General features: G+C 41.1%; 3 protein-coding genes across 6 annotated transcripts; all 3 read right to left on the bottom strand.

Moving 5' to 3' along the window:
* Window positions 1-340: 340 nt before the first annotated feature.
* LOC136428563 (protein ENTREP2-like) lies at window positions 341-6988 on the bottom strand. Of its 2 annotated transcripts, none has more exons than XM_066418178.1 (7): window positions 6851-6988; window positions 5034-5231; window positions 4156-4212; window positions 3264-3428; window positions 2726-2875; window positions 1825-1960; window positions 341-1079 (listed from the first exon to the last, which is right to left on the bottom strand). In XM_066418178.1, the coding sequence occupies exons 2-7, from the start codon at window positions 5217-5219 to the stop codon at window positions 955-957; spliced, it is 819 nt and encodes a 272-aa protein (XP_066274275.1). In that variant the 5' UTR covers window positions 5220-5231; window positions 6851-6988; the 3' UTR covers window positions 341-954. The 2 variants fall into 2 exon arrangements, with proteins under 2 accessions (XP_066274275.1, XP_066274274.1); XM_066418177.1 differs by having other exon boundaries at window positions 341-1082; window positions 6851-6987.
* Window positions 6989-8337: 1349 nt separating this feature from the next.
* LOC136428562 (uncharacterized) lies at window positions 8338-14702 on the bottom strand. 2 transcript variants are annotated; one of them, XM_066418175.1, is made up of 7 exons: window positions 14411-14702; window positions 12346-12564; window positions 11766-11822; window positions 11293-11457; window positions 10618-10809; window positions 9617-9776; window positions 8338-8922 (listed from the first exon to the last, which is right to left on the bottom strand). In XM_066418175.1, the coding sequence occupies exons 2-7, from the start codon at window positions 12538-12540 to the stop codon at window positions 8753-8755; spliced, it is 939 nt and encodes a 312-aa protein (XP_066274272.1). In that variant the 5' UTR covers window positions 12541-12564; window positions 14411-14702; the 3' UTR covers window positions 8338-8752. The 2 variants fall into 2 exon arrangements, with proteins under 2 accessions (XP_066274272.1, XP_066274273.1); XM_066418176.1 differs by having other exon boundaries at window positions 14415-14702.
* Window positions 14703-19172: 4470 nt separating this feature from the next.
* LOC136428561 (uncharacterized) lies at window positions 19173-26025 on the bottom strand. 2 transcript variants are annotated; one of them, XM_066418174.1, is made up of 3 exons: window positions 25894-26025; window positions 23733-23898; window positions 19173-21508 (listed from the first exon to the last, which is right to left on the bottom strand). In XM_066418174.1, the coding sequence occupies exons 2-3, from the start codon at window positions 23889-23891 to the stop codon at window positions 20747-20749; spliced, it is 921 nt and encodes a 306-aa protein (XP_066274271.1). In that variant the 5' UTR covers window positions 23892-23898; window positions 25894-26025; the 3' UTR covers window positions 19173-20746. The 2 variants fall into 2 exon arrangements, with proteins under 2 accessions (XP_066274271.1, XP_066274269.1); XM_066418172.1 differs by having other exon boundaries at window positions 23733-23902; window positions 25894-26021.
* Window positions 26026-26372: the final 347 nt, after the last annotated feature.

Raw genomic sequence — 26372 nt, 5'->3', positions numbered from 1 at the left:
TCAAATCTAAACTTCATCTTAAACTGGTTTTGAAGGACAAAATAAAAATGTCCATATACATAGACACAAACTGGAAACTTGAACATAATCTGTAGCGTTATTACAGAATCTGAAACCATTGGAAAGTGCAAAATGTGAAATCTTAATTTATACATTATTGATGATATGCAGTTTACATATAAACAATTGAGTGCAAAAAATTACATTGATAAACAATATACATGTATCTCGATAACATTTGACAAAAAATACAACATTTGCTGGTTCAGACCCTTGTAGTGCCTAATGGCACATAGGCAAGCAAGTTTCCTTGCTGTTTCAGTAGCAGGAACATTCTATATTTAGGTTATACTAAAGATATGCTTTATCGATAAATTTTGCAACTCACTACAGTGTATAATAGTCTAAAAATGCAATTATAACAAAGGAGTGCAATGCCAAAGAAGTCCTATAGTATAGTGATACCCCATTTACCTGTAACGTTATATAACATAAATTGAAGTGATAAAGATTATAAAAGTGAAGCATCCTAGATAATCAAACGTTCCTAGTTTTAATATATTCTAGATTCTACTGCATCCCATACGCATAAAAGTAAAATTGTCCTTACACATTTTCTTACAACTTTTGGTCCTTTTTTTAAAGATAACGTTACATTGAATACATAAGGTCAAGTTTGCAACACTTACAATAAACAAGCCAACATCCAAAATCTGATACACAATGTACTAGAATGGCCAGGTCTGTTTTTAGAATAATTTTCATGAGCAAATAACATTACCATTTGTGAATTTCACAGTATTTCTCATTCATTTCATGCCCGAGGCTATAGCCTGAAGCACCAACATGGTATACAAAAGGCTGACTATCAAAATTTGATGATAGTTATCCCTAAAATTACGTCTATGTGGCCTAATCATTGACAACATAAATTGACAACATATGAGATTGACTTTATTGGCCAGTGCTGTATGTGGGAGGGGGGCTTGGTGCACTTGAACCTGGAGCTTCACTCTGCGGCTGCAGCTCCATCCTCTGTGGTGGCTGAGCACCTGCCAGGACGACGTGCCCACCTGCACCTGCTGCACACAACAAAAACCGTTGTTATCTTCTGTCATGGAGTGTCTGTAGCCTGGTATCTTAGCTTTGGTGTGCTTTTTCCTGTCAAATAGTCTGGCACCCATCCCCATTAAGATATCTCTTATATCATTTATTATTTTGGGCTTTTAATAGCACTTAGGACCAGCGTAATTGGGATTAAACTTCTAAACTCCTGCTCCTGTCCTGTTACCACACGTCTCACAAATTTTTCTCTTCAAGGGTGAGAATTATTGCTGATTGCGATACTTGTGAAAGGGTAAAGGTAGAGCAGTCATCCTAAATTGGGGTGAAGCATGATGCTTTTTCAAGTAGCTAGTGGTAGTGCAATACAGCTTCGCTACAGCTAGCGTTTTTGACCAATCACCCCGACTCTTCTCGATAAGTGTATTGGGTTCTTTTACGTGCAGAGGTTTGACGCATAATTCAATTCAATTCAATTTTATCTATTTTAGCAGGGGACATCTCAGATCCACAGATAAGGCTTATGCCTTTATGTCACCATCCAAAATGACAAATGCAATCCCTTCAAACATGTCCGAGCTGGAGTCCAGCCTAGGATTGAACTCGGGCCCCAGGATCCATAGAATTTAATTTGATCCAGATGGCGAAGCAGCGGGGCTGCGTTTAACCGCTTGCGCCACGGGGACATAAAACTATATGAAAAGCGATGGTCAAGCATTCCGCAATGCCCCTTCCCTCTAGATGAGAACTACTGGTAATCACCTTGTTCGGTACCTCCTTGCGGCCCGTAAAATTGCTGTCCAGGGGGGGAGACCACCTGGGCTGTCCTGCTGTCAAACTGGACAACGTTCTGGGGAGGGGGCTGCAAGTGGCCACGTGGTCCAATATCACTGAGAACCTGGATAAATTGACGAAGTGACTGTAAACAATCGTAACTCTTTAGAGCATTACATATGTACACAAGGCTATCATCTTATATTCCAGGATTTATTTCAATGGACTTCAATAGCAAACATATTGACATGTGACAACCCCTGCATGGTATACATAGGATTATACATTAAAGAATGTCTAGACGATAAAAATTCCTCCAGTGATTGTAAGAACCCATTCTAAACCCATACTCTTGTAGGGTAGAGTAGCCCTTTAATTGTCATACTTTGTACCTTGTACAATCGTCGCACAATAAAGTTATCTATCTATCTATCTATAAACTTGGATAACAGATACATATACTTGAATTTGTTTTTGACATTTGATGCTTATCAACAATTATTAGAAGCCACAATTTCAAACAATTTCTTTTATTCCCTTTGGTGAAAGTTAGAAAATGACAGCCATGCACTGACCCTCTACAATTTCAACCCTCAAAATGTCCAAACTAATTGGAACTGCATGTTAAAGTTGCAACAGACAGGGCCATTGTTTGTTTATTCTGGTTTATTTGAAAAGAACTTACATGCAGCCTGTTAAAGCTGAATTAATTGGAAGTTCTGTACTTTGTTAAACTCTAAATGGTAAAAAATCTAAGTAAAGTAGAACTTAATATCAATACAGGAGTAAACCACAGCTACAAGCTTTAACTTCCTATTACAATGCACAGTGCATGTGAGTCAATAAACCAATCAAATCATTTATTGGTAAAATCAAACAATCTACACACCTGGTAGGGTTGTTGGGTGTTCCCTTTCACACAGCAAGCGCAACACCCATTGGTCAGTGTATAGGAAGTTACAGTTACAGAAGCGATGCACAGACCTAGCTCCACCAGGGTACACAGGAGAACTACGGCGTCCACCAGGGATCTGGCCAGCTAGAGGCAGAAAAAATATACACAGAAAAACTTTCAATTCCAGCCCAATTCTGTAAAGTAGGCTCCACCCCTGTGGCATTGCCAAAAAATATAACACTTTCCATATTCAAATCAAAGTTCATCTCATGTTTTAGGAAAACCACTTTGCTTTAAAGCAGAAAAGAAAGAGGATAATTTACATACCACTGTCTTGACAGATACCTAAGCGCTGATCATGAAAATTAACGATAATTTGCATGTCTAATGATGGCCTTCTTATGTATCGTACCATACCTATACGGGTACAGGTCTTTCCGCTTTCAGTCAATATTGACCATGGTAAAATCCTAATTCACATCAACCCTGCAGCTTTGGCTATTGTTAAACTGTTACTATCAGATATACTTACATTAAGATGCTTGCAGACGTTCAGTTCTACGTCCCAATCGTACCAACAGCCTATAGGTCCTGGATTTACGTTCCAAGGCTCGGTACTGATGGCGGCGCTGGCTGATATGATACCGGACAGAACCATCAGGAGACAGATGCACGACATCACCAAAAACCCGACCACCTGGATGAGGAGCAGAATTACAGGAAATAGTCTAAATTTTATCTTATTTATTTATCATGCTTCTACAAGGTATGGGGGAACAGAATTCTGACGTTCCTTAGCAAAGGTCACCTTTTCAAGGCCGCCATGCCAAAAAAGTCTGTAAAATGATACTGTAAAGTCATTTACATGATTTAGATGGGGATTTGATGTATATCAAAGTTATTTTTTCACATTACCAGAATGTAGCAAGCCAACTGCCTGTCATGGACAATAATGACTGGTACAGTACTTCACACCGCAGCTAGGTGTCGCTGTTAAACTGTTACAAATTTAGATACGGCCCTGAAACATTCATTTGGTAATGGTTGAAACATTTTGGTTGAAGAACTTACAGTTATTTCCTAATGAAATTACTCACAAATAAGGCCCGTACTTAATTTTGTGTCACAGGGGAAAGTCCATATGTTAAAGTAATCACGATGGCCACACGGAGTGCATTTACACTGACAGAAAATCTGTATGGTTTGCAGTGTGACGATAAAATCGCCGAAAAATCAAACATAAAACCCCCACAAATGTTTCAAGATTTACAACAAATTTGTCATATTCTCTAAAACGGTACAGAAAAAAAACAACTGTCTTGTTAAAATTGCATGATTACTGTTTTTATTGCTTAAATCAAAGAGCAGCCAAATATCTTGAAGTCCAACTTCAATCCCTTTTATAGAAAATGTGGAAAACTTACGGTGCACTTGGTGTGCTTGTGGCTGGACACAACTCCCAATATTCCTGTCACCAAGTACTGGAACAGTGAGTGGCACTTGGTTATTCCTGACATTGACATTACTCATCACATATTGGTATCAATAAATACCGGTTGAGTATCAAAACTCATAGATCGAGTTGATTCTTAGTTACGTATTGTTTTCATGTTTATTTTGTCTGTGGACTGTGAGCAACAGTTAAAGCTCTTTTTGACAGACACATTTACTGAAAAAATTACTTCACAATTTAGCCACTCATTACAACAACAAAAGTGGTCAACACTTGACTCTTCCACTACTTCAAAAAATGAAGTCAAACCCAAAAAGCTTGGATTGCATTTTGTAGCAGTTCCTTATGTTGTCCCTAAATGTTCCAATTGTCACCATTGTTAACCTGAACTGTCTGGTAACACTAGTTAACCTTCATTCATTGCATTTTTCGTTAAGGGCCAATTGACTGTGACCAATCGGGAAAAAGAATATTTCCCGTACTGATATTATAGATTACCTTTTTCACTTATGCTATACATTTTCTTTCTATGCTTTTTTCCAAATACTGTGAACATCTGCTAACATAATTCCACCAGTGTACATAACTGTGCCCCCCCCCCCCCCGAAAAGATGCGTCCAAACAGATCTCCAAGATCCTACAACGCAAGAATAATGCACTCGTGTATATCTAAACTGTGCATGCCTGGGGGGGTGCTGCACTAGCGATATCTCAAACCCAACGTTTTTCAAAGTGGTGGATTTATGTAACCCAGCAGATTAATGTCAATGGAGGTTAGATGTTGCATTATTCTAAAGATAGCCCTGGAACTAGATCTTGCAAATAATTTTATTCAAATCTGTTTCATACCATGAGACCAGTCCATATCGGCGTTTCTGCGAAGTATGCCGCTGTGTTGATCACACTCCCTGCAATGCCGAATGTTAAGAGAAGACTTCCGAAGACGATATGACATGCTCCGAGTCCTCTGGCACCGGCAACCACGTACTTAGACCGCGTTAAGCGGACAGGAGTCGACTGATTCACTGAATACATTATGTTGTGTAGCTGTAGGAAGTAAAAAAAACTATACTGTCAATTTATTCAAATTTGCGGCACTAATTAATGTAAGAGATTGAGGCACTGTAAAAAGTAAGAGTATCTTTCAGTTTGGAGCTGAAACACTACCATAACATAACCAAAGGCCGCAAACTTGAAAGTACATGTCCTGCAAAACTGTCAAAATTTACGTTTGTAGATTTTAGATTTAAGTGCAGTTCAAAAAATAGTTCTCATTGGTAAACATTGTTTATCGATCTGGATAAAAATGATTTGATACTGTGATTTGTAATATTTTGGAAATGTTTGTTATCAGATAGTATGATAGTATCATCAGGGATGAATCCAATTTTCTCTTGAATCAGATGTTCTAAAGGAACATTCTCTGATTTCCAATCAAATCAACAAGTCATTTTCATACAGAAAGCTAATAAAGATCATGCTGAGGTTTGTCTTTTACAAATTGAATTAACAAATTAAAAATGTAGAAAATATTTACATATTGGCACTTTTGTCAAAACAGCTAGTTTTAACCTTATAGGTCTTTAGCCTTCGAATTCTTATATGCAACCTTGTCAAATAAAATTATTCCTTCAACTGATTGAAGTTGCCACTAACTGGTTGTGAATACCTTATCCCTTTATTTCATTCAAAGGCAACACCTCAGTGCGCCCTCCCCATTTCTACTGAACAGAACTGTCTCTTACGCTTCCTTTTTCAAAGAAATCAAAAGAGTAGCAACAGAAGAAAATTCCATGAGTGAAATTTTAGATAATGTGTTGTTGTGCGGCTTTTGTGTTCTGCTCCGTTTAATTTGCAACAACAACAGTGTTGAAAGTCCCCCCTCCCCTCAAAACTGTAAATGGTACAGCCCTGCTGTGAATGTCAAATAGGTATAACATTCACTAAATCTCCAAGCAGATGTAGGATCAGTCTCAGTGTTATACGCGTGTTTTGGGAACATTTTAGTATATTTTTCTACCAGTGCATGTTTTCGACTGCCTTCAGAAAGAGTCGAGAAGGTTAATTTCTTGAACACGGAGACTGAGCCCGGTCCTTACATCTACTTGGAGATAACCGATTCGCTGCGGGTTTTGGCAGCCGGTTGAAATCCGATAGCGGCCGACTTCTTGGCATTCAGCCGTCTGAGCGAGAGGCCGCGCAGGGTTTTTCTTCAAGTTCAATCTCAATGTCAGGCGTTTTCGCGTGAATCACAAGTAGTGTTGACTAATTGTACTTGACCTAAATTATGCCACTGACACTAACGTTAGCTACCTCGTAAACATTCGACATTTCTTTCTGTCGTTCGGGGTTCGACCTAGTCAAAAATCCAACCATATTTCCTCAGCTTTTTGCTGCGTCAGCTTGGGAATCGCAATACCACCCAGTAGTATACAACTATTGTCCACACACGCCTGGAATGACAGTTCACGGTAATTGGAAGGGCAGCCTCAACTACAAGAGACCTTCCTACCTGGCTGAAAGGATTTACTCTGCTCTTCTTTATGTTATATCAACTAGGTTTACAAAATAATACGCCCTCCTCGCACGTAGAGGCATTGTTGCTCTTTATTATCCTTTATCAATCTATTCCAGGATGCAGCCAGGGCAGGTAAACACGTACTTACCGAGAGGTGAGATGTTGAAAAATCCTAGCTGAAGAAACTAGTGAAACGAGGACTTTCTTCAGTCGTTGTTTGTCAAATCACAACCCACGCGGCGTGGCACGGCGTTAAGGCAGGCGGGCTGCTGCACTCACTTTGATCAACTGTTCAGCTTACGCACTTCCGTTTGTGCTTTGGTGAGGACAACTATGCAGCAACCACTGTAAATTTTAACGGGGGTGCAGAAGTTTGAAGGGTTTTGAATTTCGAGGTAGGGAGAAAACGGAGTGTTAGCAATGGTTTCAAATTCGCGGTTGACACAAAGAGGTCGGCAGACAGAAGACACAAGAAGCATCTTTGTGGTGGTTTTAAGTTAGCAGAAGAGATCACAGCAAAAGCCGTGAACATAACTTGATAAAACCACCGCGAACATTTCAACATTTACAGTATTAAACTTCGACAAAGCATCTCTTAACTTTAAACTGAGAAAGTAGAATGCTAAGAACACTGGATATCTAGCTATGGATAACTATGAACTATGTGTGTTGAAAACGTCCACTAAAAGAAGTCACCTAAAATCTGACACCTTGTAAGGTCCATTACTTAACATCACATATGAAAAACTGGATTCATTTTGAAACTGATTCTCCGTTGATTTTTTGTCAACTCAAACTAAATATTTCATGAAAAAGACAACACAAGCCATAGACAATGACCATTTACAAAAGAATTAGGTATTTTCTATTTGGTACAGTTCGTAAATATTGTCCAATGAATGCGATGGAAAAGGAAATTCCTCTTATTTGCTAAATGTCCCCATATATTATCCTCCTTCGCAGACATATAAACGGTGGTCGTCCCTCGGCTACACAACTCTCTTGGCTACACAACTCCCTTGCCGGCATTAGAGAACCTTGAACCCCCCCCCCCCCCATATACGCCGCCGTTATAAGAAGATCTTTATTGACACAACAAAAGCACAGCGACTTTCGTAAGGTTTACTACATACATACATACATACATACAAACGAATTAGTGCATACAAATGAGTTTGATTACACACAATCATATGGGATAGAGCAACATATCAAAATAACACATGTCATATACTTATACATTGCTTGTTCTAATGTGCAAACATTCTTTGATTCATATACCTATCTGTACACAGTAGGGATTATCACCTCCTAGTATGTAATTGAATCTATCGACAGAAGGGAGCGCATTGAATTTATTTGTACAAGCGGATATAAAGGTGAATAGCTTTGAGCGTTTATCCTCATATCTTGAACAATTCATGATAAAGTGACTTTCATCTTCAGAAAGTCTGCGAAGGAGGCTACCCATATATCAAATTATGTCAAGCAGTTGCTACAATTTCCTCTAGCTTTTCACCTGTCAAAACCCCTCAAAGACAATATTTCTACTAAAATCAGCTTATTACGTATGATGTGGGATATTTTATTTTCCGCTGACAACAAAAGGAAAAGTCAAACCAACAACAATGATTGGTATTGATTAGACACTTTGTTCACAGGCGGCGGTCACAGCACGTACGGACATGTTGTAAGGGATTGCATTCGTCATTTCGGATGGTGACGTTAAGCCTGAGATTACACCCATGGTCCCTATTCAAAAATTTGGTTACCTTTAATTTTATTCTTGAATTTGCATTAAACATTATCATGATATAACTACAATATATACTAGTATCATTTTATGATACGAAGATTGAATGTCTCCCAAGTTCTAGTTTAAAACGTTAGTATTGTTGGTTTGGAAGATTTGAAGTAAAATGATACGTTAGACTTCGTAACACCCCGCCAAACTTAAAACCACGTCATCTTACCCGGTGACAAATGGATATTGTTTCGGCCCGTGAATATTGTCCCGGCACCGTAGCATCTGCTTGGAGATTAATGCTATCTAACATTCAGAGTGATTATTGTATGCAGGAGGAGGGCTGGTACAGCCTTGCTGCACATGCGCCATGGCTGCTGGTGTCTGCTGCTGATGTTGCGGCGGCTGGTGGTACTGCATTGTCTGCTGCTGTTGCGCATGCGCCAGTTCTACCGTCTGGGTCCCACCTGTTGCGCCTGTATAACGGTACAGTCATAGCCATGGTAAAAATGAAGAAATGACAACTTTCAGAAACAGTTTATAAGGTACTGTTTCAGGATGTGAACAATGAAAAAGTCAATGCTTTGGGTCTTTTCTTAAAACATACATGTGTGGTTTTTGCTACTTTTCTTCCTCTTCTTCTATGTCTATTCCAACAAATAAAGTCAAGGGCGTGCACCAGACGGCTGTCACCATGGTTACTGGTAAAGTAGCAGTGGTGTTCGGTTACATAATGTAGCAATTGCTGGGGGGGGGGGGGTCACCATATATATATATATATATGTATATGAATGCGTTTTGAGTAAGAATAAACAGATCAGTAGTTCGCTAGGCTTTGTTTTGGTCCGGCGTACCGGACTAGTTCAACACGAAATATACAGTGGTCGTCTTTTGGCCGCCGTAGAAAAACACTTTGAATGTGATCGAATTATGTTTAAAAAGTTGTCATATTAATATTTCATATATGTTTCACAGTCTACCATTCAGTCAACCGATCCGATATCCCCGCCCGCCACCGTCAAAATGTAGAAATTCAAAATAAACACATGCAAAAAATGTAAGTTATTTGACCGACTTGCAGCCATTCTCTCATTGGTCGAACCGCTAATCGTCATGCTATCATTGGTTGAACAGCTAATTGTGATGGACAGTTAAGATCGGTCTATCAACCTTGTTCAAGGCCACTCTGGGATGCTGGCACCTGGGTCGAAATGACGTAGGATTGGCCGGGCGCGAGCGCCACCTGGGGTCGATTGTGGAACTGCAGCTGGCTGAAGTTTTGCACTGGAGCCACATGTAGCCGACCGTCCGGCCCAACTTCGTGCAGGGTCTGTAGATATAATGAGATACATTGTATTAAATTCTTAACCATGATGGTACCAATGCTATATATTCAATTGACGTATACATATCTAAAAGATACATCTATTGCGCTGGATGTAGCCCAGAAAACCATATGGAAGTATATGACAATCAGCTAGTAATACTAAGCAGGGTTACCTAGGTATACTAAGCAATATAGCCTAATATAATGCAATTCTATCAGTATACGTAGCAATGTTATCGAAACCATTGTAAATTTTCCGCTATCATATTCCATCCGTATACTTCGCAAGTTTCCGGTAACCGTTTTACGTACGGCCGTAAAATTGCTGCGTACACCCGAAAAATTGGTGCGCCGTATGTATATAGGATACCCATAGAATCTCTAAGTATGCCCGTAAAATTGCTAAGTATACTCGTAAAGATACTTAGGATACTCATAAAATTGCTAAGCATCATGATTGCTAAGTATACCCGTACACTTGCTAAGTATACCCGTACACTTGCTTAGTATACTCGTACGGAAGATTGCTGATTGTACCGTAAAATTCTTTACCCGTAAAATTCCTAAGTATTTAGCCGTAAAATTGCGAGTAAACCCTTAAAAGTGCTATGCATACCCATAAAATTGCGAGGTATAGCTGTAAACTGATTGCTAAGTATACCCGTAAAATTGCTGCGTATACCCGTCAAATTTCTGTATAGGGTTACCCGGAAAATAACCTACTCTCCAAGCAGAGGACTTAGAGTGGAGAGTACCGACAAAAACGGGACATATTAGAAAAAGATCACAATAATCTTATCCACCAACCTCTGCTTGGAGAGTAAAATAACCAGGCTCTCCCTACCTGGTAAGCAGGTTGTCCTCTCCGCCCGCTCTCACAACAAGAGCAGCCGCTGCCGCACCCCTCCCCACCCCAACCCCCCTCACGGCGCACTTTGGAAATGGCGTGCGAGCAGACGACAATAGAGGCGATACACAGGCCCATCTCCACCAAGGCGCCCAGCAAGTTTGCCGCGTCGACTGCAGACCGGGCAGTCTACGGGGATCAAAGATAACATCGTCGTGTCAGAGGTCTTTCGTAAAATATAGAACAGCACATAAGAAAGTGGGAGACCTCGGTTCAATCCTGGGACAGAACATTCACATCTCGAGGTGGCACGTAGCTAGGACAGAAAGCTTCCTTGCTTTTTCAAAGTGTAGCAGGGTACATTTCTTACAGGGAGAGGTTGCCAGCCCTTCCAATTCAACGTGCTCGAACACAGGATGCCCATTTTACGTCCCTTCCGAAAGACGGGTGCAGACCCAAACGAGTGCCCTTTAATACCAGGATTGATAGAGGAAAGGTAACAGGAAATAATTTATAATTATCGCTCACTGACACTGTGTTTTTCTAGCAGTATGAAAAAACACGTACTCTGCTGACTTTTTCTCGGCTATATCTCGGCTGTCCTAACAACAAAAGTATCACACTGCGCATCTGCTTTATGATTGTCTCTGGAAGAATGAAGCTCGAACTTACATCTATTCCTTTGCAGTGGTTTTCATCCGTCTGGTAGTCATACCAGCATCCCACAGGTCCGCTGAATACGCTCCAGTGTTCCCATGACAGGGCCAACGACGCTGACGTCATGCCGGCAATGACCATCAGGACACACATGCAAGACAGCGCCAGAAAGCCTACCGCCTGTGTGCACGACGAACAAAAAGAAAGAAAGAAATTCGTTAGGGATGGCGGACGGTATAGACTTCCTGGCACTTGGAACCTTTTCAAATGATAGCGTCACGTGTCCAAAAGGTCACGTGACCTATGTGATTGGTCACGTGACTTCTGGGAAAGACCGCTATTGGACAGTGGAAAATTACACTGTACATGTATTTTGGTACAATGTTACTTTATCGGATCCTCTATAGTGGCCAATAGATGTAAGCCACGAGGGCCGTACATGCGCCCATATTGTCTAAATTCTGTTTTCTAAGATGCCATGGCTTTACCGTGCACTTGTTGTTCCTGTGACTGGACACGACTCCAAGTATACCTGTCACCAGGTACTGGGTATGGAAAAATAATAATACAGGTAACAATCAATAAATCAATGTTACTCCACTGAACCGTTATACAGTATCTAGATTTTGGTTTCTAATGTAACTGATGATAGACAATGATAGGAAAACGTTACAGAAAATGATAACATAAAAACCCCATAAAGTCGGACTCATTGAATGCGACGTGAGTACTGGGTCAAAGGTGATTGGAAGTCTGTGATTGGTTCCCGTCTCTGCTCAGGAATCTACGTTCACCTAACCTTGGTATATCAACCGTCACTAAACAGGGGGTCGGTACAAACTTCCAATCACCTTTGACCCGGTGGTCACGCCTCACTTCCGGAAAGTCCGGGTCCTCAGTTACTGAGGAAGACCAGAAAACTGTTCGAAAATTTTGTGAGCACAGTCTTAGTGTTGAAAGAAAGTTTAATCGTTTCCTACAACAAAAAAACGCGAGAACACAGATGAAGTTTCACGAGAATACAGGAAAGTATTGTAGGGGGCTTGGAAACACCAATAGGGGGCTTACCATTAGTCCAGTCCAGATGTGAGTGCCTATATAGAAGTCTGCGGTGTTCAGGGCGGCTCCGATGCTGCCCATGGTGATGAGCAGGCAGCCAAACACGATGTGAGAAGCACCCAGACCCTTGGCTCCTCCAATGACGTACTTGCGATGTGCCTGAGTTCGGGCCGGCTGACGGCGGTTCAGGTTCACTGCGTACATCTTGACTCAACTTGTGCCTGAGCGCTAAAATCAAATAATAACTTAATTGCACAACAATTGTACAAGTAACAAAGTATGGCATCTACTAGTACTTTACTACTGTTCCATAAGGCTAATCTACTTAATACATGTACAAGAGTGTGTAATATTGGATGAGAATGATATTTTACAATCATATCATATCATATCACATATCGTTATAGAGTCAATTCCATGTCACCGAGAGGGTTTTCAGGTAATATTGCTAGTGAGTTCAAACAATTTTAGATAAAAGACTATTCAAGTCAAAATAGTTCTAAATTGTTCAAACAATCAAGAATGAAAGTTTGAACATGTTTGAACTTACTTATATATGTTGGAACTATTTGGAAAGTAATTGCACAAATATCTCTTTATTTAGAACAATTTTCAAACATCTATGTGATTGTTTCACTGTTCGAACATGTTGGAACAATTTGAATCATTTTTCAAATGGTAGATTTGGGTTATTGCCCCCATAAAAGTAGGTGCTAATCACACTCTATTGTCTGCCTCTGTTTATTTTTAGATTTCACGTCTGGACTTTTGTCTTCAGGTGTCTATGCATGGCACCCAGGCCTAATCCCCTATACTTTGAAGGGATGTGTGAATTGCCCTGTTCCCATCCCACTGACCCAGTTATACCATGTTGTTATGATGTTGGAACATGTAGGAACAAATGATCAACCTATTTTCCAACAGTTTCGAAAATAATACAAATAACATGTGCAATGTTAGAAATTTGTCTAACATGTTGGAACACAGCAGAAACTATTTAGAACATCACATGAATGTTGGAAATTGTTCTAAACAGTCACTTATCTCCCTTAGATTGTTACAAAGGTTTTACAAATGTTAGAACAAAAGGCAACAAACACCCTCTCGGTAATGTGGAATCGACTCTAGTGAGGCAGTGCCTTGATAATCAATGATAAAAGATATACATTCGTCTATTTTACATGTGTATCGATATTTTGTATTTTTTTCTCTTCTCTAGGACGGCGGGCGGTATAGACGTACTGGATGTCGAACCCTGACCTGACCTGACCTGACCCACTTCTGACGTCATGACGTTTCCGGAAAATTACGTGGGCAGGTCAGAATACATGATGTCGAAACTTTGTAACTCCAAGGACATTATGCAAGTACATAATGCCTTTGGTTAGCCTAACAATGATACATATCGAATGGATAGCAAAGCTCTTTATTCACAACCACGTGTTCAACGATGACCGTCTGTCACCTTCATCAGCTAGGGTAATTCTGACTGGTTCACTGTACGCTGTTCACAATCTATAACAATACTTTACGTTTGGAACCGCATTGTTAGCAGTATCATCTAGCTTCAGTGAGTGCACCGTGAACCGGTGACTACTAGCTTTGGTGCACAGTGAACCGATCAGAACTACCCTGATGAAGATGACAGACGGTCGTCGAAACGTCGACTCTTGAATTGTTGGATACGTGGTTGTGAAAAAAGAACTTTGAAGAACTTTGCCATTCAGTCATTCACGAATCATACATATCGCTTGGTCCTTCATAGTGAATGCCTCAGTTGTTACGATGGAATGAATAGCCATGAACAAACAGCCTCACGTTCATACTCTCTTTGGATATACCCAAATAAACATCAAGGAAACCACCAAATGTGCTACCGTACCGCATACATACATACAACGGAACTTCGGAAGGCGGAACTGTCGTTGGACAATTGGTTCGAATATTTTAGCGGAAACTGAGAATACATCGGTGCTATAGAGAATGAATAAGATGCACGTTTGAAATTCGAGAGTGATAGGATCCGGTTAACGTCAGAGTTGGCTCATACGTAGTACGATAATATCACACGTACCTACAGTATAAAAACTTGTGGTTAGTGGTTGCTGCTTCTCTGAGTGCTGGTCTTCGGACGACAAGTGGTCTGTACAGTTGTTAAAACATCGAGGTGCGCTGGCCGGAGCACATGACTGTGACGTCAGGAGGCGTTACACCACTCAGCATTTCAGAAACCAATCCGCAGACCAACTTCATGCCTTTTTTCATATTCTTTCTCTGTATTTCTCTGATAAATTATTGAATTACATGCGATCCGTTATTCAATCTCTCAGTTGACGTGTCATATTTTGGATGAGAATAGACGACGATCCCGGCCCTCGCAATGTTTTCTACTTCGCGACCGCATGACTTTCCTTAAGTCAATCATTTATACCGAGTGTGAGGTCATTCAACTCGTGTAACCCTGCCCTACCCGAGGTATACAAACTTCACGTCACCCTGCCCTACCCGGGGTATACAAACTTCACGTCAGCATAAACAGATGATTAGCAACAGCGTCAATGTACGCTAACACCACGGTGCATTGGCAGGTCATGAGTTGAAAGTCCATGTTATCGCAGGGGATGTAGTCCCGACCGGGCCCTCGAAGACACAAATTTGTCCCGGTGGACTGCCGGGTACCGGAGGGGGTACCACCGGTGCTCGCACAATTACTTCACGGCGTCTATTTGTTACAGTGTCCCGCGTTGATTTCAATGCCGGGTTAAAATGATTCGGGGTCTCGGCCGGGCCCCAAAATAGCCTGTTAGCCGCAGGGTGTTCCACGGGGACACGTAGGAGTCACATCTGAAGGGAAAAAGAACTACACGGTGGGGCCCCTTTTTTTGCAATTGGGACCTAAGCCTAGCAGGTTATTTCTTACCCCAAATCATTGTACAGCAAGTGAGATTGCAGATGTATTTCATATGTACCGTATAATACCAACTGTCTGCGAAGTTGTGTATTGATACGACCACACATTTAACAGTTACAAACATGTAACGTAACATGTCTTACCATCAATTGCATGTCACGGGCCTTAAATGACCGCAGTTTGCTTAAGTGGTGTTTCGTCCGCTGCTGCCCACTTCAGGATACCAGTTTTGTCGCGAAATTTGTGCAGATTCAACTTTATTTAGCCTTAGTCCTTCGGACTACAAACGGGCCTTTTTACAATTTCCTTGATTTCGTCTGCTATATTGATTATTGTACAAGAAATGCTCAAAATTGTCGGACGAGTCTTTTTGCCCCAAATTTAAGCCTTATTGTGGTATATAGTCAAGAAGCCCGATCATTTAAGACATCACAGATACATGTATGCTATCTATTGCTACAGAAAAATCACTCGTTTCATAGTGGGCACAAGCCCTTTTGATAACATATACAATTTTTTCACCAAAAAGTGAATTTTTCACCCCAAATATAAGAGATTGACAATTTTCTTCTTGTGATATTTTAAATATTGGTTATTAACATGACCTGGCCAAATTTTGTCGAAAACGGATAAAAACATCGAAAGTTACGTGCATATAACTGCTACCCTTGCCAACCCCCAGGTGTCACAGGCCTTAAACGCTGAGTTGTACCTGATTTAGGCTGAGGGACGTCCCTAGCCAATATTTATTTTTCTCCAATATCTATATCTAATATCTCTAAAAAATGACAAAATCGCACCGTTGCCATGCATGGAGAGGGCATTTCAAAGAAAGGCTTACGTCAATGAAAGTAAGGTATTTCCTTGATTTCATCTGTCTGCTGCCTATCGTTGAAATATTGCCGAGGAGTAAACATTTGTTTGTGTATTTCTATTTTCTTGTCAACAATGTCATTTCTTTCCAAGAGAGACAAACAGATATAACTTATGCGCAAGAATTGCTTCTATACGAAAGTGTGAATTTCAACAAATTTCGTCATTGCAACGCTACGTGTCATTAAGGCAAAATGAGTATTGAGAAAATTGCAAAAGGAGACGTAGGAAATGAAATACCTGCGCCGAGAAGGCAACGTTTATGTTGTTCCGTGTTTGTCTATTTGAGAACAGGACGATTGAACATTTAAAGTCATCTTTTTTTATGAATTCTAATAAAAGATAGAGGTGGTTAGTCTTTGGACCCCCATGAATTACAATATGATCTACTTTGAAAAATCATCTAAGAATTATAGGTCGGATTCATCATCATTTTCGCCAAGAAAGTCATGTTTCGGTGGCGTCTGTATGTGTGTCACTTTAACTTTTTTGTATGTGTGTAGATGACATTTATTGATATTTGGTATGCGGGTGGGTCTTGATGAGACCTGAAAACGAATATATCTTGGTCCCCCTGGCAGCTTCTAGCGGTCCTGCGCAGCGGAATGTTCTTTGATATCTCGTGTTCTGGACATGCCATGGTCCTGACTTTAGATAGCTCTTGGGGCAGAGAGTAAGTGGTGTAGATTTTGGCTCCCTAGCGGAACTGCAGGAGCAGGTTTATTTTTGTTTCAGACTTTGAAAGAGAATAGCTCAAGGGGTTGACATGATATTTGATATGGAGATAGCTTGAGTATTGCATTACATAATTAGATACCAATACTAGTGTTTAATTTGCATAATTAATTAGGAAAGTTACTACGTCCTCTGCATTTCATGACAGGACTCTCAAATATTTAACATATGTAACTGAGAAAGAGAGAAATAGTAATAGATATCAATCATGCAAATGAGGACCTTATTTGCATAATCTATGAGAAAATGATACAACTCAAGACTGGGTTGACGAATGATCATGCTTTTTTGTGTATAGCTTAATTAAGTGATGCTTGGCTTTATATCTTCATTATGCAAAACAGAATCTAATTTGCATAATTGATGAGGGGATTTCATACTGAGCCAATGTGTTCCATTCTAGGACTATTTCAATATGTGATATGTAAATGAGGAAGAGAGGAATGTTGAGAAATAAAATATGTGCAAATCAAGACATAAGGTAAGGTAAAGCAGGCATCCTCAATTGAGGTGAAGCATGATGCTTTTTCAAGTAGCTAGTGGTAGTGCAATGCGGCTTTGCCACGGCTCGCGTTTTTGGCCAAGCACACCGGGTCACTCCTACTCTTCTCGATAAGTGTGTTGGGTTCTTTTAAGTGCAAAGGTTTGACGCTTGAGGCTTACGCCCAAAGCTCCCTCATACACGGGGCCGCCAGCTTTACGTCACCATCCGAAATGATGAATGCAATCCCTTACAACATGTCCGAGCTCGAGTCGACTACTGAGGTTCAAATGTGGGCCCTTCGGATCCACGGAATTTGATCCAGATGGCGAAGCAGCGGGGTTGCGTTACCGCTTGTGCCACGGGGACATGCAGACATAATCTGCATAATTAATGAGAAAACACTTAAGTTCTATACTTGTAACATGGGTAAAGGACAGCAATTTCATACTTGTGGTATTTGTTGAGAGATATTACTCTCCAAGCAGAGGACGGGTTCCGGCAGGTTTTTTACGTGTTTTTAGGCATTTTTGTCGGGCTTTCTCCTTTTTCATTTCTTTTTGTCTCTATCAACAACAATAAGTGTGGCAATTAAAAATTATTGCCATAGCGAAGGTGTCTGGATTGATCTTACTTCACTGTAAGGAAAGTACCAACGTAGCACTCTAGATCTTAGTTCTGCCATGATATTGTGCAAAACGCACTTAGAAATCAGAAAGGCATCTGCCAAGCAGATATAGAAAGGCATCATGTAACTCGAGGAGTTCCTAGCATATGTGGAAAGGCCCGTTGTAGTGTCTTTTTTGTCTGGCATTGTTGGATAGGTGGAGTGAGAAACTAGGCCGGAAGTTTAGAAAATCGTTTTGCTGGGGCTCCTATGATCGTTTTGGTTGTTATTCTAGCTCTATAGGATGTGTTTTCGAGGAGCTACTGTTGTTTTTTCGACACCGCACGCCTCTCCGTAAGGCGTTCACTCTGTAGACTGCCTAAGCGGTAACCCAAGTTATTTATCGTTCCGTTTAAAACTTTCTTTATATGCTTGGATCTCCTCAAGTTTTGGTTTTCACAGAGGTTTTTTGGTGGGAGGCATGATGTTCAGCACGTTATTGTGATAATAGATCAACTGGGATGTGCAAACCCTTTTCAAAGCTAGAATACTAGATTCGGTGAACTCCCTGACACACTCCGGACAGTACGAAATCGGACACCACGTAAAAGTAGGTCATCTGTCATCGACAGCTGAGTGCCTGGATGCCAGACGTGATAATGAGGTATCAAGTGACAGTAGGGCATCCACAGAGTTTGCCGGACGGATTCCTGACATTCCTGTGGAATTCTTGCAAATCGGGCGTAAAGTATACTATTAAGCTTGCCCCTAAGGCTTCGCTAAAAAAGGACAAAGTAGAAATCCCGACAAAAACGCCTAAACACACGTCAAAAACCTACCGGAACCCATCTTCTGCTTGGAGAGTAGAGAGATATAATGCAAATCAGTATGCCATTTCCTTGAAGACTAGATAAGAAATTTTATTGTACCTTAATATTAGTTGTACTGGAAGGTTTCTAAAATCCTTACCTCCAAATTCTTACCTCCAACTCGGAGTCCAAGGCGAGTCATCATCAACCTACCGGTAATGCTGTAAATGTGAGAAATGTTAATGGTGGTTTTATGTTTGCTGATTTTGCCGTGAGCTCTTTGCCGCGAACTTAAAAACACCACAAAAACTTTTGACCATCTACCACCTTGTCTAAGTACGTAATGTACCTTGTACAGTATCATGAGGCACCTGTTATGGTGAATACACTAACAAGGCACAGTTGAACAAAGACACGATCTTCAAACTTTGATTTCATATTTGTCAAGAATACACTCAAGACATAAAAACTAAACTGACTCTAGTATAAACATGCTGTGTACTGGGAAAACAAAGAGGCTGGCAAGATAGAGGTTTCAGTTGGGTTGGAAAGTCAGTAGAAAATTCAGTTGTATGGCACTACCAAATATAGTCAGTAGGAATCCTGAAAATGTGCCATTGGCCATATACACTCCAGATTTTAAGCAATTCAACTTACTACATTACTTTTTTGGCAAGAAATTTCCCTACATTACAATGATAATTCATGATTCACCCACAAAAAAATGAAACTTCAACATAGACTTTCAGTCTTGAATCAAACAATTTTCAGTGATTTAAACTGCAGTATTTTCATCTTTCACATACAATATACGGTTATACATAATATCTTAAAAGAACACATAAAATTGATCACCTCGATTTAGGTTAGCATGGTACTGTAATCCTTTACATTCTTGCTGTGGTTTTATGTTTGTTTGCGCTTTTCATGATGGGTGTTTTACCCCAAACTCAAACCGATGGCGTTTCCATTACTGTACAGTACTAGTATGTGGCTATAGTGCCAATGTGGACTTAAAACCACCACAAGCACTCCATCTTCTTCTTACCGCAAAATCACCAAGAGGCATTTACGGCTGTATCATTGAAACAAGAAACAGCAGAAAAATGAAAGTGCGCAAGTTAATGTTGAACATCTGTTGGATTTTAGGTGATTACATGCTTTACAATATACTGTTGCATTACAAGAATGTTTACATTACACCGGCTTTCAGCTAGATATCTTATTGTCCTACAGGTATACTACATTCCACACCTACATCTAATATGGAAATATCAATTTTGGACCCTTAATGAAATGCACCAGTACTAGTGGCTATCAAAGTCTAATTAAATTCTACAGATATCAATCAGTAACACAGGGTGTCTTATAAAGACTACATGATCAACCTAGTACTTTTCTTGTTACCACATCATGTGACATGTAGTATTAATTCCAATTCTTTGTCTAGTGATACTAGAGTTTCAAACCTTCTTTCCCTTAATTCTATTCTTGCTGCTGCCTGATTTTGTAGCTACAGGACTGATTGGGTTAACCCCAAAGGTCGCTGCAGCAGGGGGAAGGTTAACTTTTTAACATCTCATGATTGTGATTTCAGGGCTCGAAATACTTTTTTGGGGGTTACATGTACTTGCAAAATTGCAAGTTGGCAAAAATGTTACCTGCAATTTGAAAAATTAATCTGCAATATTACAGTCAGTATGTACGTACTCAACCTGACATAGCATAGCAACTTTTATAGCATTATTAGAAGACTAAACATCTAAAGACAGATTTACTTATGTAGCCTTTCTTGTTTAGAAGTCAGAGACTAATTTCTCCTCTAGCAACAGTCACTTTGTCACTATTTTGCAAGCTAAGGCACAACTGGGTATATATGTGCTTAAACGATCCACTGGTATTTTCAACTTGCAAAATTGCAAGTTCATATGACTTGCAAATTGCTCAATAGTATTTCGAGCCCTGGATTTGCATTGTTTAATAGACCTCCTAGCCTAATAAGTAGCTTCAAACCTCTGATCAAGATATCCCTTGCCTGTGATTGGTTCGTACTTATCGGACCCGTCGAGACAGGAGATCATGACGTCATCGTCGGGGTGGACAAAGAACGCCAGCGACTGACGCATCTGTCCCCCGTCGGACGGCAGCAGGACGCGGTGCTTGGTAGACACCAGACGGTCCGACGTCCACCTCTGCATCAGGTCCCCAATGTTGACCAGCACGGCGTTCTCGATGATAGGCGCCTGGACATACACCCCATCCCTGTTCAGAACCTCCAGCCCGGGGACCTTATCCTGGAAAAGGAGCGTGATGGAACCGTAGTCGGAGTGCTCGCCGCAGCGCACCTGGTCTGGCTTGGTCTCAGCAGGAACCGGCGGGTAGTGGAGTAGGCGTAGTGCTGTGGCATTAGCCCCCAAACCCATCAACTCGTGGGATTTAACAAACCCCTTAACATCCTTCACGTGTAGGCCCCTGGCAATCAGCTCCAGAATGTGCAGGCTGAGCTTTTTGCATTTATCATAGAAGTCCAGTACGACGTCTCGGAACTCAGGAAGCTCCGCTGTTGGCCATGCCGGCGGTTTTTCCACCCACGTCACGTTGAAGGCTTCTTTCAGGTCACCCGGGCGCGACGGGTTGAGGCTCTCTCGTTCTAGGGTCACCCATCCGTGGTTGTTGTCCGCTGGTCGTGCGTACTTCTCTTTGACGTCCTTGGGAAGAGCAAAGAACTTCTCTGACATTTGAAAGACTCGGTCGATCTGTGTAAAGAAACAAAGAATTACATCTCAGGAATGCTTTCTATAAGGCATGAAGCTCTAAACTAGACAACATTTTCTGTTAGCTTACTTAAAAAGAAAATCAAAGATGAAGTCTGTTCAATCCGAATGACTGGGTCTCAAAATTTCTGGGACCTATACATATAGTACAAACTATCAACATTTACCTATCCATATCAAAAGAATTTGCATCGGATCATCCCATCCAAAGGTTTGTAACCCCTTACAGATGCAAGTAAATCAGAACACTGTTAGCTATGCCGGTATGCCCTGTAATGCAGAAGTGGGGTGCTGACTACTACACCATTTGCATGCTTACAGTTACACACCTATTCACTATATGCGCTAGTAAAAGTTTTTCCACACTCCTTTCTAGTACTAGTATACTCTCCAAGCAGAGGAGTGGGTCTGGCAGGTTTTTGACGTGTTTTTAGGCGTTTTTGTCGGGCTTTCTACTTTGTCATGGTTTCTTTCTATCTTTAACCCACACCTCTGCCGGCAGACGGAAGCTTCAATGCCTAATAAACCTAATCACTTCAACACATTACAAGCGTTTCACAAGTAAGTGCGAAGCGTGCCCGACCAGGCACGGGATTCCCTCCCCACGCGCCTCAGAACTTCCGGCCCAGTCTAACCAAGGACATAATCCTCGGTCTATCGGTCGTGGCATTAATTTTCATGCCATGTTCTTACGCTTCCCCTACCCTTTTGCTAACTGCAATTACTATTCGTATGAAAATAACAGCTCAATGTGCAGCCAAAGACATCTGGGGTTTACAAAGTCCCCGCGATACTCAACTACGATCCAGACCATTTGGGCCGTCGTACCAGAAGACAAAGTACAGCCCGAAATAGCCATAGATTCTCTCATTTTTACTCCCCACTGCGGAAATGCAATGCTGTTGTGTGAGGATATCGTATAATCTCAAAAAGTCTCTAAACTACTACCCACAAATACATACAAAACAATCAGGACGCCATGTTGGAAAGTCGCTGCGATGTCCGTCAGCAAATGACTTGCCTATCGTGACCGCACTTCATTTACACCATCCAAAAAACATCAAAGAACGAATCACACAAAAATTTGTACAATCCTCTGGTGTCATTTGGAAATTTTTAAGTCTCTGTTGGTAGAACTCCAACGTCAATTTCGCTGTCACTGTTGTTGAAAAGTTCCCGTCTAAATATGAACACAGCGAGCGGCGGCAGCGGTAACAGCATGTAACGTAAACAAGGTACGAGTTCCCGTTCGTAATCCATTTAACGATGCCTGAGATAATGATTAGGATAATTACCTGTAATGCAGTTCAAGTTGATATGTAATACACATCTACAAATGTATTTCATATGTCTTGTTCATGCATCATTGTATTTTTCTTGTGAGATATCCAATGGAAATGTACGTTATGATGCTATCAATGATCATGCCGGTGTGGGATCGTGGACACCAGCCTGTTGCATGAATAGGGCAGTCAGCGGGGGACCGGCGCGGTCTGGTGAATGCTTCTCTACACTTGCCGGATGTGTGATAATCCGGCGCAGTAAAATTGTTACCACTAATGATAATCTAATGGTTCTCGGGGAGGAGCACTGCCACCTTTTTTCAATGGAAGTAAATAGGTTTGCCCCGCCCCGAGGTCAGTGCCTGCAGAGGTGTGGTTTGGCTGGACAAAAAAAACATGACAAAGTAGAAAGCCCAACAAAAACGCCTAAAAACACGTCAAAAACCTGCCGGACCCACTCCTCTGCTTGGAGAGTACTAGTAGACCTAAACTGGACTTGTGAAAACGTTAAGGTTCAATTAAAAAAATGTAAACGTTGGAAACCAGTTCCGGACTTGCATAAAGCAATCTCTCGCTTATGCTCTCCTTTATGTTCTAGACCATCTAAAACCTTCCATAGGGTCATGAAATTTGCACTGTTTCTGTGTTCATTGCTAAGCTTTTGTGTTAACTACTCACGGTATATAATTTTGCATGTATATTTTTCTAACTTGCGTGTAACATTTAGGTCAACATGCAATTTCACATGTAACCGAAAAAATATTTCTAGCACAAATATGCCATGGGTTCAGGCCTGAACCTGAATCACTGGACCTGAACCTTTAAGTACACATCACTACAACGGCCCTTTCTCTATCTCTCCATCGTCTTGGGTGCATGGGGCAGGCATGGCAATGGGAATTTCCTACAGAAGACACCCCTACCTGAGCGGGAGGAATGCCGTGATGCCACAGGTACACAAACCCTGTGGTGCTGAAGGCATGGATGAGCTGACCGGCCAGGGCGGCCAGTTGGTCATCGTCCGCACAGTGGTTCACCAGGCTGTAGGGGAGGAAGTCCACTACAGGGATGGGGCCCTCCATTGTATACCTGTCTGGGGGAACAAAAACATATATCAAGATTCTTGTCATTTTGTATGGGAGCTTTTCTGATTACTAGTATCATTTTTCATAGTTGCTGGCTGATCAGCTATTCTATGGATGTTTATTTTCATTCACAATAAAATGCTGAGAACTTCATCATTGAGGGGGAGTAATGTTAAAGGGGCATATTGTAGAATCTGGTGGGCAAAAACTACAAATAGTAAGAATTTGAAAGATCTACACTAAGATTCACATTTGTAACTTATTTGTTACTTATTTCCAACATGTTCCCGTCATTTTGTCACATTTCCACCATTGATAAACGACGAAAAACGCAAAACGTTTAAAATCTGGTTCATTTAGGAATTAACTTGCGTCCCGCAAGTTAATATGCAAATAAGCCAGCGTAGAACGCTACGAAAAATCCGAATCGACCGTTATGGTCGGAGTTCGAGCGTCACAGGAAAATCACCACAAGTGAACAAACTTCAGAACGTCGGGCGTTCGATCGTGTGTTCGGTGGTTCGTCGGAATGTTGGACAAGATGGCGGCCAATTCAAGCGGCGGTGGAGATTGCGTATATACCTTTTTTCAAGACATTCGCACGACACTACAAAGTCGCATCCGTACGTGATGAATATTGCTGTGCAGTGTAATAAGGTAAATTCAACTAATGATGTAGAAAAATAAACAAAAACAAAGAATTTTGTTTTAAGTTCATGTCACAATATGCCCCTTTAATGGATTACAATTTCTAATTAAATCATAAAAGCATTAACGGTATAATGCTAGCTATATGCTAAATTCAGGTTGGCTTCGATGCAGGTGCCTCTTTTTGCTATGTGCAGAAAGCACCGATAATGATGTACGCGGGCCCTCAACCTTCACCACACCCCCTCTGGTGTGTATTAAGCCTCGAAAATATACGGCATAGGACCGCAGTCACAAAACTCCGTATCAGCTGTCACAGACTTCACATTGAAACCGGACGTCATAACCGCACTCCCCTAGAACAACGTATATGTAGACATTGCAATTTAAATAGGATAGAAGACGAGCAGCACTTTTTAGTAGAATGTAGTTTATACAACGAAGAGAGAGCTGCGCTTTATAAACTTATTCAATGTAGCTTTCCCCATTTTATACATCTTTGCAAAGAGGAACAATTCATATTTCTAATGACTTTAGGTAAACCCTCTATTATAAAACACACCTGTACGTATATTTACAATATTACCAAGAAGCGAGAAGAGGCCAAATTAACGTAACCATTAGAGTTAGCTTATCATTGTAATGTATATATATATATATATACGTACTTTCAAACTGTTATGTTTTCTGTTGTGACCTGTACTAAACCCAGTGGGTATGTGTGTACAATAAAGGTCTTCATTCATTCATTAAGGATAACCCCTCCCCCATGTCCGGTCCAGGGGCTAGCTTTGACCCCTGGACCCCATGTCGAATTTTACCTCTTACCCACTACCGCCCCCCCCCCCCCCCTGTCAATTTCCTTGACCGGTTAACATCAATTGCATGGTTTGGTGCAATAAGGACCAATAAGAAGTCGTGGATAAAACTATGCCAAAGGCCAAGCTTTGCATTTGCTGGTGACCTCGTACATGCAAGGACTCTACGACACATAGGATAATTATCCTTACCGTATTTACAATTTTACCCTACAATTCCTACATCATTAGACCGTATCTACAGTATCAATGATATTTTTTTCCTGAGATACAGCTGTACTAGTATTTCATTGAGACTTTGAACAAAATGTAAACACTGTATATGAACTGTGACTAGTGTTTTGGATGGACGGACTGACAACTGCCATCTTGAACTTGCACAACAAAATTGGTAACGTTAAACTTATATCAGGTGTATTTGCAGCCAGTGCCACAGGCAGGTACCCAACAGATCGTTACAAACTTGTGCAAACGGAACGTTAACTGTCACTAAGTCCTAGTGTCTGACGCTGTGTCTATTCAACGCTGCCTACCTCTTGTTGTTTCTCAAAAGATGTCTGTCTTGTGTTCAAACTTCAGGCTAGGCGATCGACTGGAGGACTCACTGCCACGTCCTGCCCCCCTCCCCACCTAAAGTTTGTAGCGCTGACCAATCAGACAAGCCTTTTGTAGGCCAAGGAACCAATGGGCGTCCTTTGATTAATCTCCAAGCAGATGTAAGGTTCTGTTCCGTGTCTTACGCATGTTGTTGTTGTTCTTCTCTTCTTTGTTTTTAAGGCTACGAATTTCAACTTGCTGAAGATTCTGTAGCCTGTACATTGTTCAAAACTGTAAGGTTTCGTCCACTCACACCGAGAAGGACCCCTACTCTTTTCCTTAGTAGTGTGGAGGGTAGATTCTGTAGATTTGGACCCCTTTGAGGGCCTTTTGTGGAACTGCAGGAGCTGATTTTGTCTCAGACTTTGAAAGAGAATAACGCAAGAAGGGGCTGACGGATCGTCATAATCATATG

The sequence above is a fragment of the Branchiostoma lanceolatum genome, chromosome 2, assembly GCF_035083965.1.
Source record: "Branchiostoma lanceolatum isolate klBraLanc5 chromosome 2, klBraLanc5.hap2, whole genome shotgun sequence".
Lineage (NCBI taxonomy): Eukaryota > Metazoa > Chordata > Leptocardii > Amphioxiformes > Branchiostomatidae > Branchiostoma > Branchiostoma lanceolatum.
This window is presented reverse-complemented; position numbering and strand designations above follow the sequence as displayed.

Coding starts and splice junctions, on each gene's coding strand:
- LOC136428563 (XM_066418177.1), bottom strand. CDS start 5,219: ATGTATTCAGTGAATCAGTCGACTCCTGTCCGCTTAACGCGGTCTAAG. Junction 3,429..4,155: donor ACAAGCACACCAAGTGCACC/GTAAGTTTTCCA, acceptor CTCCTCATCCAG/GTGGTCGGGTTTTTGGTGAT. Junction 1,083..1,824: donor GCAAGGAGGTACCGAACAAG/GTGATTACCAGT, acceptor TGTTGTGTGCAG/CAGGTGCAGGTGGGCACGTC.
- LOC136428562 (XM_066418175.1), bottom strand. CDS start 12,540: ATGTACGCAGTGAACCTGAACCGCCGTCAGCCGGCCCGAACTCAGGCA. Junction 9,777..10,617: donor GAGGACAACCTGCTTACCAG/GTAGGGAGAGCC, acceptor TTATATCTACAG/ACCCTGCACGAAGTTGGGCC. Junction 8,923..9,616: donor CCAGAGTGGCCTTGAACAAG/GTTGATAGACCG, acceptor ACCGTTATACAG/GCGCAACAGGTGGGACCCAG.
- LOC136428561 (XM_066418174.1), bottom strand. CDS start 23,891: ATGGAGGGCCCCATCCCTGTAGTGGACTTCCTCCCCTACAGCCTGGTG. Junction 21,509..23,732: donor ACGGCATTCCTCCCGCTCAG/GTAGGGGTGTCT, acceptor TTCTTTACACAG/ATCGACCGAGTCTTTCAAAT.